A 16828-nucleotide genomic window follows, 5' to 3' on the forward strand; every position below is an offset into this window, starting at 1 on the left:
TAGGGAAATTTGAGTAATTTTTACAACTTTTCGACTAAGCAGTGACGATTTTACAAGGAAAATGTTGGTATTTTGACCATTTTTGTCGAAATCAGAAAAACATATATATGGGAGCTATATCTAAATCTGAACCGATTACAACCAAATTTTGCACGCATAGCTACAATGCTAATTCTACTCCCTGTGCAAAATTTCAACTAAATCGGAGTTAAAAATTAGCCTCTGTGGTCATATGAGTGTAAATCGGGCGAAAGCTATATATGGGAGCTATATCTAAATCTGAACCGATTTCAACCAAATTTGGCACGCATAGCAGCAATGCTTATTCTACTCCCTGTGCAAAATTTCAACTAAATCGGAGTTAAAAATTGACCTCTGTGGCCATATGAGTGTAAATCGGGCGAAAGCTATATATGGGAGATATATCCAAATCTGAACCGATTTCAACCAAATTTGGCACGCATAGTTACAATGCTAATTCTACTCCCTGTACAAAATTTCAAATAAATCGGAGCAAAAAATTGGCCTCTGTGGTCATATGAGGACCCTATACCAAATTTTAGGACAATCGGACTAAAACTGCGAGCTGTACTTTGCACACAAAAATACATCAACAGACAGACAGACGGACAGACAGACAGACGGGCATCGTTAAATCGACTCAGAATTTAATTCTAAGCCGATCCGTATACTAAAAGGTTGGTCTATGATTACTCCTTCTTGGCGTTACATACAAATGCACAAACTTATTATACCCTGTACCACAGTAGTGGTGAAGGGTATAAAAAGTGTTGTTCCACCAAGACAACGCACCGTGCCACAAGTCATTGAGAACGATGGCAAAAATTCATGAATTGGGCTTCGAATTGCTTCCCCACCCACCGTATTCTCCAGATCTGGCCGCCAGTGACTTTTTCTTTTTCTTAGACCTCAAAAGGATGCTCGCAGGGAAAAAATTTGGCTGCAATGAAGAGTTGATCGCCGAAACTGAGGCCTTTTTGAGGCAAAAAAAAAACTATACTATACAAATACCAATATTTTCAAAAACGAAGGAGGTTTACGACGTTTTTGACGCATGGTAAAAGGTATGTCAAATACCTTACAATTTAAAACATATACTTATATAAGGAATATACATTAGAGATACGAAAGACAAAAATCGACTAGTTGAATTTGTATGTTAAAAGTAAATAAAATCGATTTTTCATGAAATCACTCACAAAACATCTCGTACTGTGGTATCTTTGGTGATGAAATCGAACTTTGAATAACTGCCAACCAGATGCAACAATATGGCGTTGCCATTTGAGTGTCCTCGAACAATAGTTGGCAACACATTACGAAACTACCCCAATTGGAGAATTTTGAGCTTGCGCACAAATATCCAGCCCTTCGACTGTGCTCGCAAGAGAAAATATTCCATACATCTAAGGGTGGATAACTACGATTGTAAACAGGTTTATAGTCTTCTCTGTATACGATACAATACCAATGTGACACGCACCCAAAAAGTAAAGAAGAAGGTTCCAAACTGCAGTTGGATATTAAAACTTAAACAAAGCTGTCACTTACGCGTACAAAGTGTTTGTGTACGTATGTGTGCAATCTATTTATTGTTGTTAATAAAATTAACAATTATTCAATCATTGAATATTAAAATATACGCATGAAATAACAACGGATATTGATTAGAAACTCATAGATGCCATCTATGGGCATCATATTCAGTGAAAACTTAAAAACAAAACACAACAGTGCATGTAATATTCCGAATATTTTGGCCATAAATCAATAAGTGCTCCTCCAGGAGATAAATTTGACATTAAAGAAGATATAATTTTTCATACTACTGTGCTTATTTACGTAAATAATATCCAATTTATACAATTTCCAACGTTTTATCACATTTGTTGCTGTTAATCTTAACAAATAATTTTTACCAAAGCGAAGAGAAAAAACCTAGAAAATTTTCGAATATAGGAAGTAGTTATGTTTTCGCAATATTATGTATGTATCGTTCGACGGCCATATTGCTGGCGACCGATACATGGAGACTCCCCAAAATAAAAACCACCCCCTGAGATGTATTGTGTATTATTATTCGTCACCAAGAGCCGGTCAATGCAATATATTTTTTCCAAAACAAATGCACCACCAATATTTTGGGATATGAGTCGAATGAGTAATCGGAATAAACATTGAACATAACAAACAGCATAAAAATGAAATAAATCATCAGTTAAGGCCGGTGCTATATTCAAGAAATTTCGTTAATACAAAAATGTTTTGTTTTGCATGTAGAGAAGAAACATATTTATGTGGAAACCGAAGGAAAAGGTTTTTACTGAAGAAACAATAATAAAAAATTAGGAAATAGTAACTTGAACTTCGTATGGTGCTAAAGTAATTTCTGAAAAATTTAACTCCAATTTTTGCCTTCAAGCTACAAAATGTTCTTTATTAAGTCTAATAAATATTCATGAATTTATCGAACAATTTTTACTTAATTTTGTGATATTGGCATAAGATCGGCGTTTGTTTTGTTCAGTTTAGTTAAAAAATTCTAAAATTAACTTTTTAAAATTAAAGTTTTTAAAATTCATTCCTGGTGGGTTTTAACATCGCATTGATAATATTAAAATTTTCTAAAAGAATGGTGAAAGTACCGAAGTCATACACTGAAGAAATATTGACCTAAATTTAAAAATTATGCAACTTAAATTTTAGGATATGCAATTTACAAAGTATTAAGGACAAATTTATTTAAAATAAAGAAATTTTTAATAGAAGAAAGTTCATAATCTTAGCTTTAAGAATTTTGCCTTTAAATCAAGGACACGGATATTGAAAGTAGTGTCCCTCCGTTAAAGTCTTTAGTTGGTCTTTAAAGTAAAAAACAATTCACTGAAAGTAAAGAAAAATATTTTTTATTTAAAGAACTTATCTTTAAGTTTACTGGGATATTGGCGCTTTCGATTAAAGATAAAAAGCTCAAAAACTAGACTAATACATATTTTGTGAATTTTGCACATTTGGTTTAAAGATCTTTGGAGTTTGGCTTTGAAGTATGAAGAGATTTATTTGTACATGAATACCTTTGTTGATATATCGCAAAAAGAGAACGAAAATTCGATCAATATATATATCCTAATTTTATAGAGCCTAAATTTAATGCTAGATAGCTCCCTAAATTATTTTGAAGAAGCAGCATTTTTGGGTCGAAAATAATCTTTAAATTCATGTAAACTCTTTTGAAGGTATTTTACTGAATTTTATCAAATAATCAGGTTGACTAATGAGACCCATTTCCCCCAAGACTAGGGTTTTTTTTTGGTGAATTTGCTATTTTTTCGCTCCCGCTTTGCCGGGAATTAAGTGCGGGAATTTTTCCCTTGGACCGTGATCCCAGGAAGTTCGATACAAAAATGCTGTTTTCCGGAATTGAAAAGCTTATATTTTTTATATATGGCATTTCAATAATGCAAACATTTTCAAGTCCTACATGTATATCTTGGCAGAAAAACACTCTACTCTATCTGTATGTTTGAATTATTTGTTTGAATCCAAATAACGAATACGTACAAGTATTCATGCAACGCAGATGCTTATATTACGGTTGTGCTTGGCTTATCGCTTATTTTGGATGTCTGCTACATCGATGCACGTTTAACGTCATCGTCTCACTCATCGAAAGCATTAAAAATCCAACGTTCCACCAAACATGGAGGAGCAATTGTTATGCTGGTAAATCAACTAGAAGTGTGCGCGTGAGTAAAAGTTCACTCACGTCCACACAAACTCACGAAAGAACTTTGCAACACGATCTATAGCTTGAGCACGATTGACTACAATTTTCATGATTAACGACAATATTCATGAATCATGAAAATTCTCGGGATTCACGTTATTCGTGGCTAAGCAATATCACGACGGAACCATTAGTGAGTAAAAGTTAAAAATAGCACAAGTAAAACTTACCGTTTACCATTAAACAATCAACACCATTACAATCGTGTTTGAAATCCGTGAGCGTGAATTTGTTCATGAATTATATGGTGAATGTGATTTTTTTCGTGAAATTTGTCGTATTTGTGATTTTAAACAAATTGTACTCACGGACATTCAAAACCAGATGTGGTTTTCACCCACGTACGATGTATTTTTTTCAGTCCCATTCTCGCACATTCACGCGTATTGCTCTGAAGTTTGTGTACGACTTACACGCAAAAAAATAATTCTTTCCTCCCAAACGAAATTTTAGACAAACAAAGTTCGTTTCTCATTTGCTTTTCGCTGTAAGGGAGTGTATTTGGAAGAAAAGTATATACTTTTTGTGATAAACGTTTATTCTTTTCCAGTTTTCTTAAAGACAAACTAAAAAAAAAGAAAAACATTGTTTTCTTGTTAATTGCATTTTCCCTTACATCTTTCTCACATCCACGAGGTTTTTAGTTCTTAACACCTTTTCCTGTAATACCCACAATGTAGAAGAAATTATACGATTTTATAAATTTTTAAAATTTTTTACCTTTCGCCTGGACGGAGAATCGACCATGCACTTTGTAAGCCAACACACTAACCACTGAGCTATGTATCTGTTATGGTCATCAATAGGTAAATATCCATATAAGTTATATTTATATAGCATAGGCTGCGGCGCCCACGAACCGAATAAACAAAGTTTATTTAACAGAAACAAACATTTAGTTTGGCACCGTGGATCAGTGGTTGCTACGTCCGACTTGCATGCCAAGGGTCGTGGGTTCGATCCCTGCTTCGACCAAAGTTTTTTTTGTTTTTTTTTTTTTACATATATTCCAGATATGTTCGGAAGATTCCGAAAAAATGTTCAACAGTACATTGTAGTATATTAAATTTTTAACTGTAAAATGTGTCTTATGAAAGGCCTAAAGTCAGAAAAGAACAGTGTTTGATATAAACGAAATGGACTGTGTTGTTGTTTCAAAAAAAACTTTTTTTATTGAAAAAATAAAAATTTGGTAACAAACGAATTTTTTTGGTGATAAAAGTTTAAAATTTTCGAAGCAATTCAAAAAACTATAACAAAAGGAAAACGTTTTCGGTACACGTTTTCCAAACATTTTTTTTTTCTTTGCGTGTAGGTGAAAAAATTTCAGATAATTCAGATTGTCACAGTGGCGCATTGGTTTTCTGACATTTCTGGGTGTTTCAAAGCTTCTCTAAGTGGCTCGGGCTCGGCTATAAAGGGGTGGTCACTTATAAGTGGGCGACGCATAGCAGCACTCATTGATAAGAGAGAAGTACACCATTGTGGTATGACAAAGGACTAGTCCAAGTGATCCTGAAAAAATAACGGGCTACTACCATAACTAACATGTGATTGCCACGCGTGTCTACAATCTCGTGTCACGCGCACATCTCCAATATCAACAGTGTGAAACTGATACGGGCATACCAAGCACATCGGGAAGAAGTATACACGTCGGTCGGTCGGCCCCAAATGGGGTCTGAGACGAACGGTGTCGAATGTTTGCTTCACGGTAAGCTACTTTGAGAAGGGCGGTTGCTTACTTTCGAGTGACCAACTGTCTCTCCCTCATTAATCTCTCAGCGGTAGTGTGAATCTGCTATCTAGTGAGCGCATTGAGAGAATCATATGACAAATTCTACAACGAGTTTCTATAAAATGCACAAATTATTTATATAAGAATACGGTATGTGTCTGTGTGTGTGTCTATCGCTGTTGTTATATTTCAATACGGCCCTACATAGTCAATGGCAGCTAAAAAAAAACAAAAACACTTAACGGAGCTAAACGTATTGTCTATGGGTATAGCGGTCGTTGTGAGAAGATATAGATCACCATCGTCTTAAACAAATTGCGGGAGAGTGAGGGTTCTTTTATGCGACATTCATTGTAGACGGTTATGAGATCGGGGGTTCCAACGTCCTCACTTCAAAGCAGAGAGGTTCAGTTTTTTTCGGTGAATCGTGTGGTAGGCAAGTAAAGTGCAGGTGGTAGTATTTCGTGCGTGGTGTTCCGCGTAAGAATAGCCTTTAGGCCAAATTCATGTATTCTACGAAAAATATGTTTGATTTTGATTTTCTTTTTGGCGATTCCTGTTTTCAAAAGGAGACTGGAGTTGAAAAACATCAATGAATTTTTTAAAAATGTTTATTGAGTAAATTTTTTGTGGGAAAAAACAAAAATACTGAACGATTCGTAACTACAGAAAGGGTGATGAAAACGTTCGGTGACTTTTTGCACAATAATAAATGGTAACAGTTTCAAATTAATCTCGTAGTCATATTAATCAACAAAACAAGAACTTTGTTCGAAAAAGAAAAATACAAATAAAAATGTCTACAGATACAACGCTTGTCAGAAATTCGGATTTATTTAAGTATTTAAAAGAAAGTGGCAAAGGGAAAATCACATTCCGGTGGAAAGTATTTTTTCTTTAGGCGAATTAGTGAAAAACGGCCGGACATTCCACAATAATTCGGACGGAAAAGAACAAAAATATTTTCTGAGATGCTAAATTACTTTTATGTCGCCTACTAATATACACGCAAAAAATAATTCTTTTAGACAAACAAATATCGTTTCCCATTAGGTGTTTTGGTAAGAAAGTTTGTTTGGAAGAAAAGTATATATTTTTCGAGGTTTTCTTGGCACCTATTTCTGTAACGTAATACAAACAATGTAGAAGAAATTATTAGATTTTAAATTTTTTTTAATTTTACCATTCCCCATGGAGAATCTAACCGTGGACCAACAGTTTGTAAGCCATCATAATATCCAATGGGCTACGTATGTAGCTGTTATTGTCATCAAAAGACAATTATCGATATAGCCATCAACGCACAAGCAGCGTAAATAGTAAAAGTGTTATATTTATATAGCATAGTTTTTGGCGCCCAGGAGCCGATGTAAAGAAACTTTATTTACCAGAAACATACATATACTTGGCCACCATGGAATAATCGTTAGCATGCTCGTATTGCATACAAAGGGTCGTAGGTTCAATCTCTGCTTCGACCCATCACAAAAAGTTTTTTTTTTTTAATATATTTGTACATATAATTCAAAAATGTTCGGCGGATTCTGAAAAGATGTTCGGCATTAAATACTATTATACTAGTTTTTGCTATGAAAAATTGTGTTTTTATTGCCAAAATAAATTTTTTTGCAAAAGGAAGTATTATAAAAGAAAGTGTTTGTTGTTATTTGGGTGGGTTTTTAGAAACTTCAAAAATATTCAACTGTTTTATAAATTGTTCATTTCGTTCCACTGTGGATTTAAAATGTTAAAAATTCTTGGATGATGTCAGCACGTTTACTCTTCGTTTTAGTATAGAATATCAAATTACCATAGTAACTTTGGCTAATGTACAAAGATCGATTTCGATCAACTTGCTAATTTGTTTCTGTAGCTTCACCATTTTACTATGAACTCATTTCAAGGCTAGCTGTTTTTTTTTCTATATTTCAGCTTCGTTATTGTTTACATTATGTCGCCACCCCTCATTTTAAAAATGTACTTTTCACTTGTTGGTTTTAAGAAATCCACAGACCGATTAAGATCATTTTTTTGTGGTTCCATCAGTTTCACATTCCACGTCTCTCCGCTCGAATGTGACTCATTCAAAATGAAGAATATTAAAATGAAGTAAACCATGTCAAATGTGGCCAGCAAGAAATTATGTTGCCTTTTTTCCAACAATCAGAGTTCTTGCACTTACTAATATATTTCGATGACTTTTAACTTATCCTTAGACCATCATTTAACTAAGGCTCTGGTTAACGGACTTAATCAGTATGTGAAAGAAACAAACAATTTTTAAACACAAAGATTTCTTGATCTTAATTTGCGAACCAGAGCTTTTCATTAAAAAGAACCCTTTTTTCTCTAGTATCCTGACTTGATGTTCGGCAAAATATTTTATTTACATTTTTTATGTTGAAAGCGGAATAAAGCTGAGTACTATGTTCAGTTTTCAAGCCATCACAATGGGCTGAATAGTCTAAGTGAACCTCAACCTTCATCGGGCTGCCACTTTAACCTTAAGCTGAAACCCTGCTTATTTTCACGGTTACTTTTGTCAATTCATAAATTTGGAATTATAAAATTATTTGCAATCAATTCCTTGGATCTTTTCCATCCATATTTTGGCAAGACTTGATCAAAATATAATCGTCTTCATAAATATATTTGTACTTTTAATTTAGTGTTTTGGTGAAAAAAACCGTACATATTTAAGAACACGCAGAGAAGGAATATGATCACCTCAACCATGTTTCAAGAGCAAAATGTTATTTTTGGATGGTGACCATGTAACATGTTTATGGCAAAAATGTTCTTTTCTCGCCAAAAATAATATGCTTGCCGAAATCAGACACATAATCTCCGAGAAAATAACATGGTTGGGACCAACATGTTACATGGTCACCATTCAAAAATAACATTTTGCTCTTGAAACATGGTTGAGGTGATCATATTACTTCTCTGTGTGAAGAATGTTAAAGAACAAAGTCCTTCGTCGATTGTGAAAAAGGACTACATTACACAGAGATTCTTCAAAGAATTGATGCATGAAAACCTAAATTTTTGAATACAATGAGAAAAATATTTACGTGGTATTAAAGATTCGCAATTTACTCATTATCACGAACAAATTTCTTTACGGTACTGAATTTTTATTTAAAAGAAAATTTATAATCTTTGCTTCAAAAAATTTTTTATTAAATTTAGGACACACATTTTGTAAATAAAGTCGTATGTTTTTAAATTTTTATTAAAGTAAAGAAAAACATTTTGATTTAAATAAATCGTCCTTAAATTAACTGAAATATTGAATCTTTAGATTTCAGATAAAAACGCTTCAAATATAGGTTAATTGTGTATCTGTCTTACTGATTCTGTATTTTTGGTTTAAAGTTTTTTTTTTTTTAATAAAGAAAACATTTTTTACTTCTTCAGTTATAATTTGGAGTTTTAAACTGACATTTATTTGTGAGTGAATAGTTTTATTTTATTTATATTGATCCTATAAAGCTAAATATGCCCCTACAAAATTTCTTTATTTTTTAAACAGCCGAAAACGTTTTTCTTTTGTTAGAGTATTTTGAATTTCTTCGAAAATTTTAAAGTTTTATCACCAAAAAAAAATCATTTGTTACAAAATTTTTATTTTTTCCATAAAAAAAAATTAGGTTTGAACCAACAACGCATTCCATTTCGTTTATATCAAACACTGTTATTTTCTGACTTTAAGTCTTTAATAAGTAGTATGTAATGTTGAACACATTTTAGGAATCTTTCGAACATATCTGGGATATATTTAAACAAAAAAAAAAACTTTTTGGTGTTCGGTCGAAGCAGGAATCGACCCTAATCGAACCCAGGACCCTTGGTATGCAAGACGGATGTACCAACCACTGCTCCACGGCGCTCAAATAAATGTATGTTTCTGTTAAATAAAATTTGTGTAATCGGCTCGTGGGCGCCGCAAACTATGCTATATAAATATAACTTATAACGATAATTGTCTACTGATGACAATAACAGCTACGTAGCCCAGTGGATAGTGTGTTGGCTTACAAATTGCATGGTCCGCGGTTCGATTCTCCGTCCAGGCGAAAGGTAAAATTTAAAAAAATTGTAAAATCGAATAATTTCTTCCACATGCAGAAAAATGTGCTAAGAACTAAAAAACCTCGTGTACGCCTCTCAAACGTGGACAACATTGATGAGGCGTTTGCCATATTAGCACATTAAAATTAACCTCCCATGTGTACAAAATTTAGGCGACCGTGAATCTCCTCTTCTGAGAGGTTCCACTGATTAGAATTTTCAAATGATCAACATATTCCGAAAAGTTTCCTTTCTGGTACGATTCTGATGTTCAAAATTAAAGATCTCATCAATAGTTTGTCCCAATCTGGTTCATGAAGACCTGTTTGTGGGGTAGTCCTACTAAGTTGTTTCAGGACGTGTCATTTGGAATGAGATGATAATATTCCGGACAATATGTTTGCTTTTAATAATTTTAATTTTAATTAACTACAGTCAGTAAACTTCGTTTTAATCATTTTGCTTTAAATTTGGAATACACAGTTGTGAAATTTACATCAATTTTTCTTACTACAACGTCTTCATAGATACTTTTATCTATGATATACTCAAATTTTCCAAGCAAATCACAAAAGCATTTCCCTGATATTCTTTAGTGAAGGGAAAAAAACTTTGGATCAAAATTCCTAAGAACACTTAAAATAATATAGGGCTAACATGACGGATTATTTTAGGATACGTAATTTAGACAAATTTCTTTGAAATAAAGAACGTTTTATTAAAAGTCCCATAATGTTGGAAATTGTGCATCCCTTCGTAAAGGTCGTATGTCTTTGAAGAAATGGGAACTTTCGGATTTCCCCCTATTTGTTTTTTTTTATCCCTTCATTGCCTTTTATCATAACTGATAATACTAAACTCATCCCATTGTAAACAATTTAGTATACACTGAAAAAAGCATGTCCGGTTCCAAAGATTTTCTATTTACTCTAATGATTTTGACATTGATTCCGAGCCAAAGAAGCGAAGAATTCAAGTAAGGATAATTTTAAGATAAAATTCTTTTTTAAATTTGGGTTTTGCGTACTTGATGTTAGGAAGCAAATTTTAATTTTTGGTTTTTTCAGTTTTTAAAAACTTAAATTTTCAAATTCAGAGGCCACTTCCAGTGGAAATTATGCTACGTTCAAGTAAAAAACCTCCTTAAAATAAAGCGTTGAAGAATATATCATATTTTTTAACACTTTATTTTTTTTATGTAGTGAAGATGCGAAAAGACAACAAGTTTAAAGACAATTTAATTAATCTTTTTCTGAATTATCATCAAGTTGAGTTTAGCACAAAAAAGTTTCTTTCATGTTATGATACCCATTTTTAAGTCGACTCAATTATAAGGACAAAACTACTACATACATAAATGCGTCTTCTATGCTAATCAAAATTTGCATTCGCATTTGAAGGACATGAAAGACAAATTTTTTTGCAGTGTAGAGAAGATGTATGTAATTTATTTATTATAGAAAATATTGTTATTCAACACAATATCACAAACAGAAGTGTTTTTACACATAATAAGGTCAACTTTTTCAAATATTGTTTGTGATGTCATCTCATGATTGGCGATATTACAAACAAAATGAAGAATTACCATAACCAATTTTAGCATTATTGAGGCCAATAAAAATATGGAATTTATGACCGTTTTACCTCCCTTGATTGGGACAAAGAATTTTAAAAGACACCATTAATATTCAAATAGAGAAAAAAATCTGGTTTCATTTATACTTCTGCTTTGTGGTTAAATGGTTGGTTGGTCATCAAATCAGAAATACTTACGAATCTAAAAGAATCCAATAAACAAGTTAAGACTACAGCCAACAAGTCCATTCGCCAACGAATGCGTTTGACACTCAGTATTTATTACATTTGTCAATGAGTGCCGCTAACGTGGGGCCCAAACATTACAAAACTCAAATAATTCCCAGGTGCCTGGTTAGCAAGAAAAAAGTCAAGAAAAACTCTTTCCTTTGTGTGCATGTTTGCCTCATGCTCCCGTCCAAACATAAGCATGGATAGAATTCCGTTGCATTCCTGGCTTGCAATGTCTATTTGCATGTATGTTACCGTCTATGTTATGGGTAATTGTATGCATTGGGCCACCGTTTTCTAAAAGGCCAGTTAACGTAAACTTACAGTTATATGTGTCAAACATTAGGGAGACTCAGACTGGCTCGAGACGAATGTAAAAAAAGGCTAACTGCTATAGGACAAATTGTTCGTTTACTTCAATAAATGTTCATTTCGGTTAAACCTTGTGGAGCCAGCAAATGTTTTTTTTACTTTGCATTTGATATTGCTTTATGTGTCGATCGAATACCTCTCCTTGACAAACATTCCGAAATTGAGGACGTATTGTGGGACTTTTTAATTTGAGACAAATCACTCTTGAAGTAAATGAACCAAACATCCATAGGAATTCATTTGGCAAATTTTATTATTATTTTTTATGATTATGAATAATTACATTACGTACTGGACAAATCTGTGCGAGCTCTTCATTGCAATTTCAATTCAGTTCCTTGATATGTCTTCTTCTGGCAGTCATATAAAACAAGCGAAAAACAGCTCAAACCCGACAAAATCGACTGTGTAATACCCTAAATGACTATGCGACACCCTAAAGAATGACGCCCGAAAAGAACTAAATACTAAATAAGAAGAAATAAAAAGTAAGGACAAAATGTGGAGTAGACATCTGTTTCGAAATTTCACATCCCCATCAGTTGCCTTTATAGGAGAAACATTCGAACAACACGAAAAACTTCAATGGTACATACGAAAAAATAATTCTTTCCTCCTAAACGAAATTTTATATGATTTGCTCTTCCCTATAACAAAAGTATAGACTGAGAAACGTTGACTTTTTTACATGATGTCAAAACAATTAAATATTTTTTTTAGTTTTCGTGCTAGTTACATCTTCCCCTCACATCCTTCTCACTTTGAAGAGGTTTATTTAGTTTTTAATACTTCTTCTATGCTACAAGCAATGTGGAAGAAATTATTCGAACTTTTGCAATTTTACCTGTCGTAAAAGTACAAACAGAAATAATGTCATTTTACATGTATTCCAAAATGTTTCACACGATTTCGGAAGCATGTTCGACATTACATATTATCCCAGCAAAAACTAGGTAACCACATCTCATTACAATTGACATTACCAGGAGTAAAGCTGTCGTTACACGTTGCATTACATTGCGGCGAGTTATAATGACTAATTTGAAATGAAAAAATAAATACTTCTCGGTAATTTTCGAATTGTTATTCTCAAATTGTTAGGCAGTTGCAGTTAACGAATTAATAAATACAATAAATGATGGTACCATTACGTGTAATTATTCACATAATTGAGCACTTACATAAAAAAATCAAAAAGAATATGTAATGTAACAGTAATTCTGAAGATTGTAAGAAATTTTTATCACAAATATTTCAAAATAATTGTGTTTAATGACGTTATCATATTAACATATGTTTTAAATAAATGTTTTCTTATATCTCATTCACATTACACTTCCAAAATGCAATTAAACTAAATTTCAAATGCCATTTGCCTTATAAAAAAGAGACTTAAAATCCACTTTTAGTAGATTTCGAACCTAATGTGAATTGGCTATTGGATATATTATAACGTAATTCACGAATCCAACTCCCTTAAACAACCTACAGCCACCGTGGTGCAATGGTTAGCATGCCCGCCTTGCATACACAAGGTCGTGGGTTCGATTCCTGCTTAGACCGAACACCGAAAAAGTTTTTCAGCGGTGGATTATCCCACCTCAGTAATGCTGGTGACATGTCTGAGGGTTTCAAAGCTTCTCTAAGTGGTTTCACTGCAATGTGGATCGCCGTTCGGACTCGGCTATAAAAAGGAGGTTCCTTGTCATTGAGCTTAACATGGAATCGGGCAGCACTCAGTGATAAGAGAGAAGTTCACCAATGTAGTATCACAATGGACTGAACAGTCTAAGTGAGTCTGATACATCGGGCTGCCACCTAACCTAACCTACATTTATTTCTATTTTAAGTGTGAAGTTAATTTGCGTGTAATCTTATTTAGATGATTTATTAGATTTTTTGTTTATTTATACAATATTCGTCTCTATTCAAGTAGTTCTCCTATGACATCATCACTCGCCATATTTTGATCCATTGTTTTCGGCGATAGTAATCATTATTTTCGAGATTTGGTTGCCTGAGACAATAAGTAGCCATTTTGTAAGCTTTGGTATATCTACGAATAAGTCATTACATATTAGGTGATTATATGCTTTAAAGGAACTACTTATTTTACGGACGAAAGTATGCCTTGGGAGAAGTACTTTCCTCCTAGGACATGCGTATGTAATGCGCTTTACAGACTATCAGTTATTCCGGACGACAGTGCTCGTGTCGAACATATCCCATATATTGTGCACATTATAAGTTAAGTCCGGGATCGGTAACACATTTACTGATTATTTAGTCATCGCCGACAAGTCGTATCGATCCGACACACTCTAAGATTCTTTACAAACACCGACATTCCGTCCGGAATAACTGATAGTCTGTAAAGCGCATAAATGTAATCCGAAGCGATGCCAATTAATAAGTGGTTATTAATATTTAAATAAGCTTACCTACAAGATTGCCTGGTAATGAGAGTTTTTGCTCGGCTTATTTTAAATTTTTGCTACGATACCTCAAAATGTATTTTATTTATGACATAAATTCAAAAAAGAATAGAGCTTGATATTATGAAATGGACTATATTTTCAGAGCGGAAAATATTTTTATTTCAAAAATAAAAGGTTTGTAACAAAATTTTTTATGATAAATATTAAATTTTTTTGAAAAACTGTACAAAGAATAACGTTTGTGGTACCCGTTTTCGAAACGTTTTTTGCGTGTATGAAAAAAAAATGTTTGTAGCATGCACCAAAGGTTCGTATATATACATTTTCTATACTAATCAATTATGTAGAAGCACAAACATTTTAATAAATTGCATTACTGGATATTTTGAACATAAATTGTTTACTCGATCCTCTCATTCCATTTCTCAGAACTCAACGTATTTTATGACCGCAAATAGCATGAGCTACACACCGTTTAGCTGCTAAACGATGTGCCTTGCATACATTAGATCATGAAGAGCTTTGGTATTTTTCGTTTTTTTTTTACCAATTTCAAAGACTCGCCCAAACATTCAAATTATTGAGAACTCATGGAGTCATAATATGTTGTGATTTTTGCTGATATTTTTCCAATACATTGCAAGCTAGTTTGAGTTTTTTTATAGTTTAAATTAAATTTTTATTGAACCTATGAAACCTCATAGCTGATCAACCAGGAATTTTTGAGTATCATTTGATTGCTTTTATAATTATAATATATAATACACTGAAAAATGATAGCAAAAATCGAACAAAAAATTGAAACAAAGTTTATAAAATTACTATTGATTAAAATAACTTTATATTAAAGAAGGTTGTTCCGAAAAGACAAACCACAACATGTATAAAATATTCCTTTTTCTTGGCAAATTTAATATAACATTCTTCTTAAAAAAAAAAACAATAACAACTGGAGAAAAATTCTATGTGTCCTACAATATAGGTTGGATAATTTTTCAGGGTTGTGTCCTTACTTGAGTAAGATTCAATATTTGTTAAAATGTTAGCGAATGACACATATACCACATTTATATGGGCATAGTCCATTTTCTTCAATTAAAACAAACCCATGACACGACCTGTATACAATTGGGCAGTTATATAATTTTAATATCTTCCTGTTAACTTAGCTTTTAACTGGTGCTCCGTCTACACCAATTTTTACAGTTCCTCTTTCTACCGATTTTATTCATCAAAAAGTATTATTTAAACCCATTGTGCAATATCGAGGAATGATTATGACATGCATACATTGTCTTCTTCATCGCAGTGATCGAGTGCAAATGTTTCCAAAAATGTCGGATCATTTTTTTATAAATTACACTTACGAATGAGGTGAATTTGCGAGAGTATGATAGTGATTGTCATATTATTCTTGTGTCTCTCAAGGTGACTTGCGGCAAGTGTTAAGTGTCGAGAGAAATTAGAAAAGAAAACAAAAAACTAAAAAGGAAAGAAAATAAACAAAAACAACGACATTTTATTTTAATTTCAAAACAACTACCAACGGTAACACCAACAGCAATAACAACGCCAACCAAAAGAGCAACTTCGATGATTGACGCATTGGTGGGCAAAACGAAAAGAACCATAAAAAAGAAAAATTTATGCAAACAAGTCGAAATAGAAGCATGAAAGAGAACGAATGCTATCGAAATAAAATCTAAAATAAAATAAATCAAGTCATTTATTCCACAACAAAAACAAATGGGAAATTTTATAAAACTAAGAAGCAAACGACAAGTGGCCAAGCGAATTGTTTTGCTGTGCTAATCTTTAAAGCAGTGCAATGAAATACGGGAATTGAATGTCACAAAAAGTGTCGGTTAAAAAAAAAAAAAGAGTTCTTTGGGTTTTATTTTCAATATTGAACTGAACGCAACTCAAAGTCATCGACTTAAAATTTCCGTGCAATACTAAATTAAAGAGTTTGTGTGTGAAATGTTTTTATTGTAATTTTTGTAATTTTTACTCAGGTAACTGTGGTGGTGGGGTAAAATTGAAAAACTGTGTTATTGTCATTTTATTCTAACCCACTGTGCTGGCAAAGTACATTGGTACTTACATAGCAACTTGTGCCGATAATGAAGCTGTCCCTAGACGAGTAACAAATTGAACAAAGTTTTCTGACACGCGTATTATTCTTCAACAACCATAAAAAAACAACAACACCAAATAATAATATTACATTAAGTCGTAAGTCGTATTTGGCGGTTTAGTGGCTGCTGCCTAATTAAATAATAGAAAGAGAAACAACAACAACAACAACAATAACGATAATAAACGTCATACAAAAATGGAAGTGTTTGCCGAAGAGCCACAACAAAAGGCCGAAGAGGATCTTTCGCAATATATGTTGGACGGTAAGTGTTGTCACTCTATTGATGTAGTAAAAGCTTCCGGCCATTGATTATACTGTTGATAGATTTTAATTTCTTGTTAATTGGTTGTGTCGTGTTGAATTGGCAGCAAGAAGAGCAAGAATTTATAACCATATCAGAACCTGTCTCGGGGTCAAAAAAAAAAAAAATAATAATAATAATGGTTTTT

The 16828-nt window shown here is 32.9% G+C and overlaps 2 protein-coding genes across 4 annotated transcripts in view; both read left to right on the plus strand.

Moving 5' to 3' along the window:
• Cen (cerebellar degeneration-related protein 2-like) overlaps positions 1 to 16828 on the plus strand; it is an 87805-nt gene that overhangs the window by 18207 nt on the left and 52770 nt on the right. Inside the window, exon 1 of one of the 2 annotated variants that reach the window (XM_075298474.1) lies at positions 15623 to 16641. The exons of the other annotated variant lie outside the window; for it this stretch is intronic. Within the exon in view, the coding sequence (XP_075154589.1) occupies positions 16575 to 16641 (67 nt within the window). The 5' untranslated portion in view covers positions 15623 to 16574. Of the gene's footprint in view, positions 1 to 15622; positions 16642 to 16828 lie in introns of those variants that run through there. 2 annotated transcript variants of the gene reach the window in all.
• LOC142228137 (uncharacterized) lies at positions 1163 to 16339 on the plus strand. 2 transcript variants are annotated; one of them, XM_075298476.1, is made up of 2 exons: positions 1163 to 1589; positions 16255 to 16339. In XM_075298476.1, the coding sequence occupies exons 1-2, from the start codon at positions 1293 to 1295 to the stop codon at positions 16273 to 16275; spliced, it is 318 nt and encodes a 105-aa protein (XP_075154591.1). In that variant the 5' UTR covers positions 1163 to 1292; the 3' UTR covers positions 16276 to 16339. The 2 variants fall into 2 exon arrangements, with proteins under 2 accessions (XP_075154591.1, XP_075154590.1); XM_075298475.1 differs by having other exon boundaries at positions 1175 to 1593.

Source organism: Haematobia irritans, chromosome 3, assembly GCF_050003625.1.
Source record: "Haematobia irritans isolate KBUSLIRL chromosome 3, ASM5000362v1, whole genome shotgun sequence".
NCBI lineage: Eukaryota > Metazoa > Arthropoda > Insecta > Diptera > Muscidae > Haematobia > Haematobia irritans.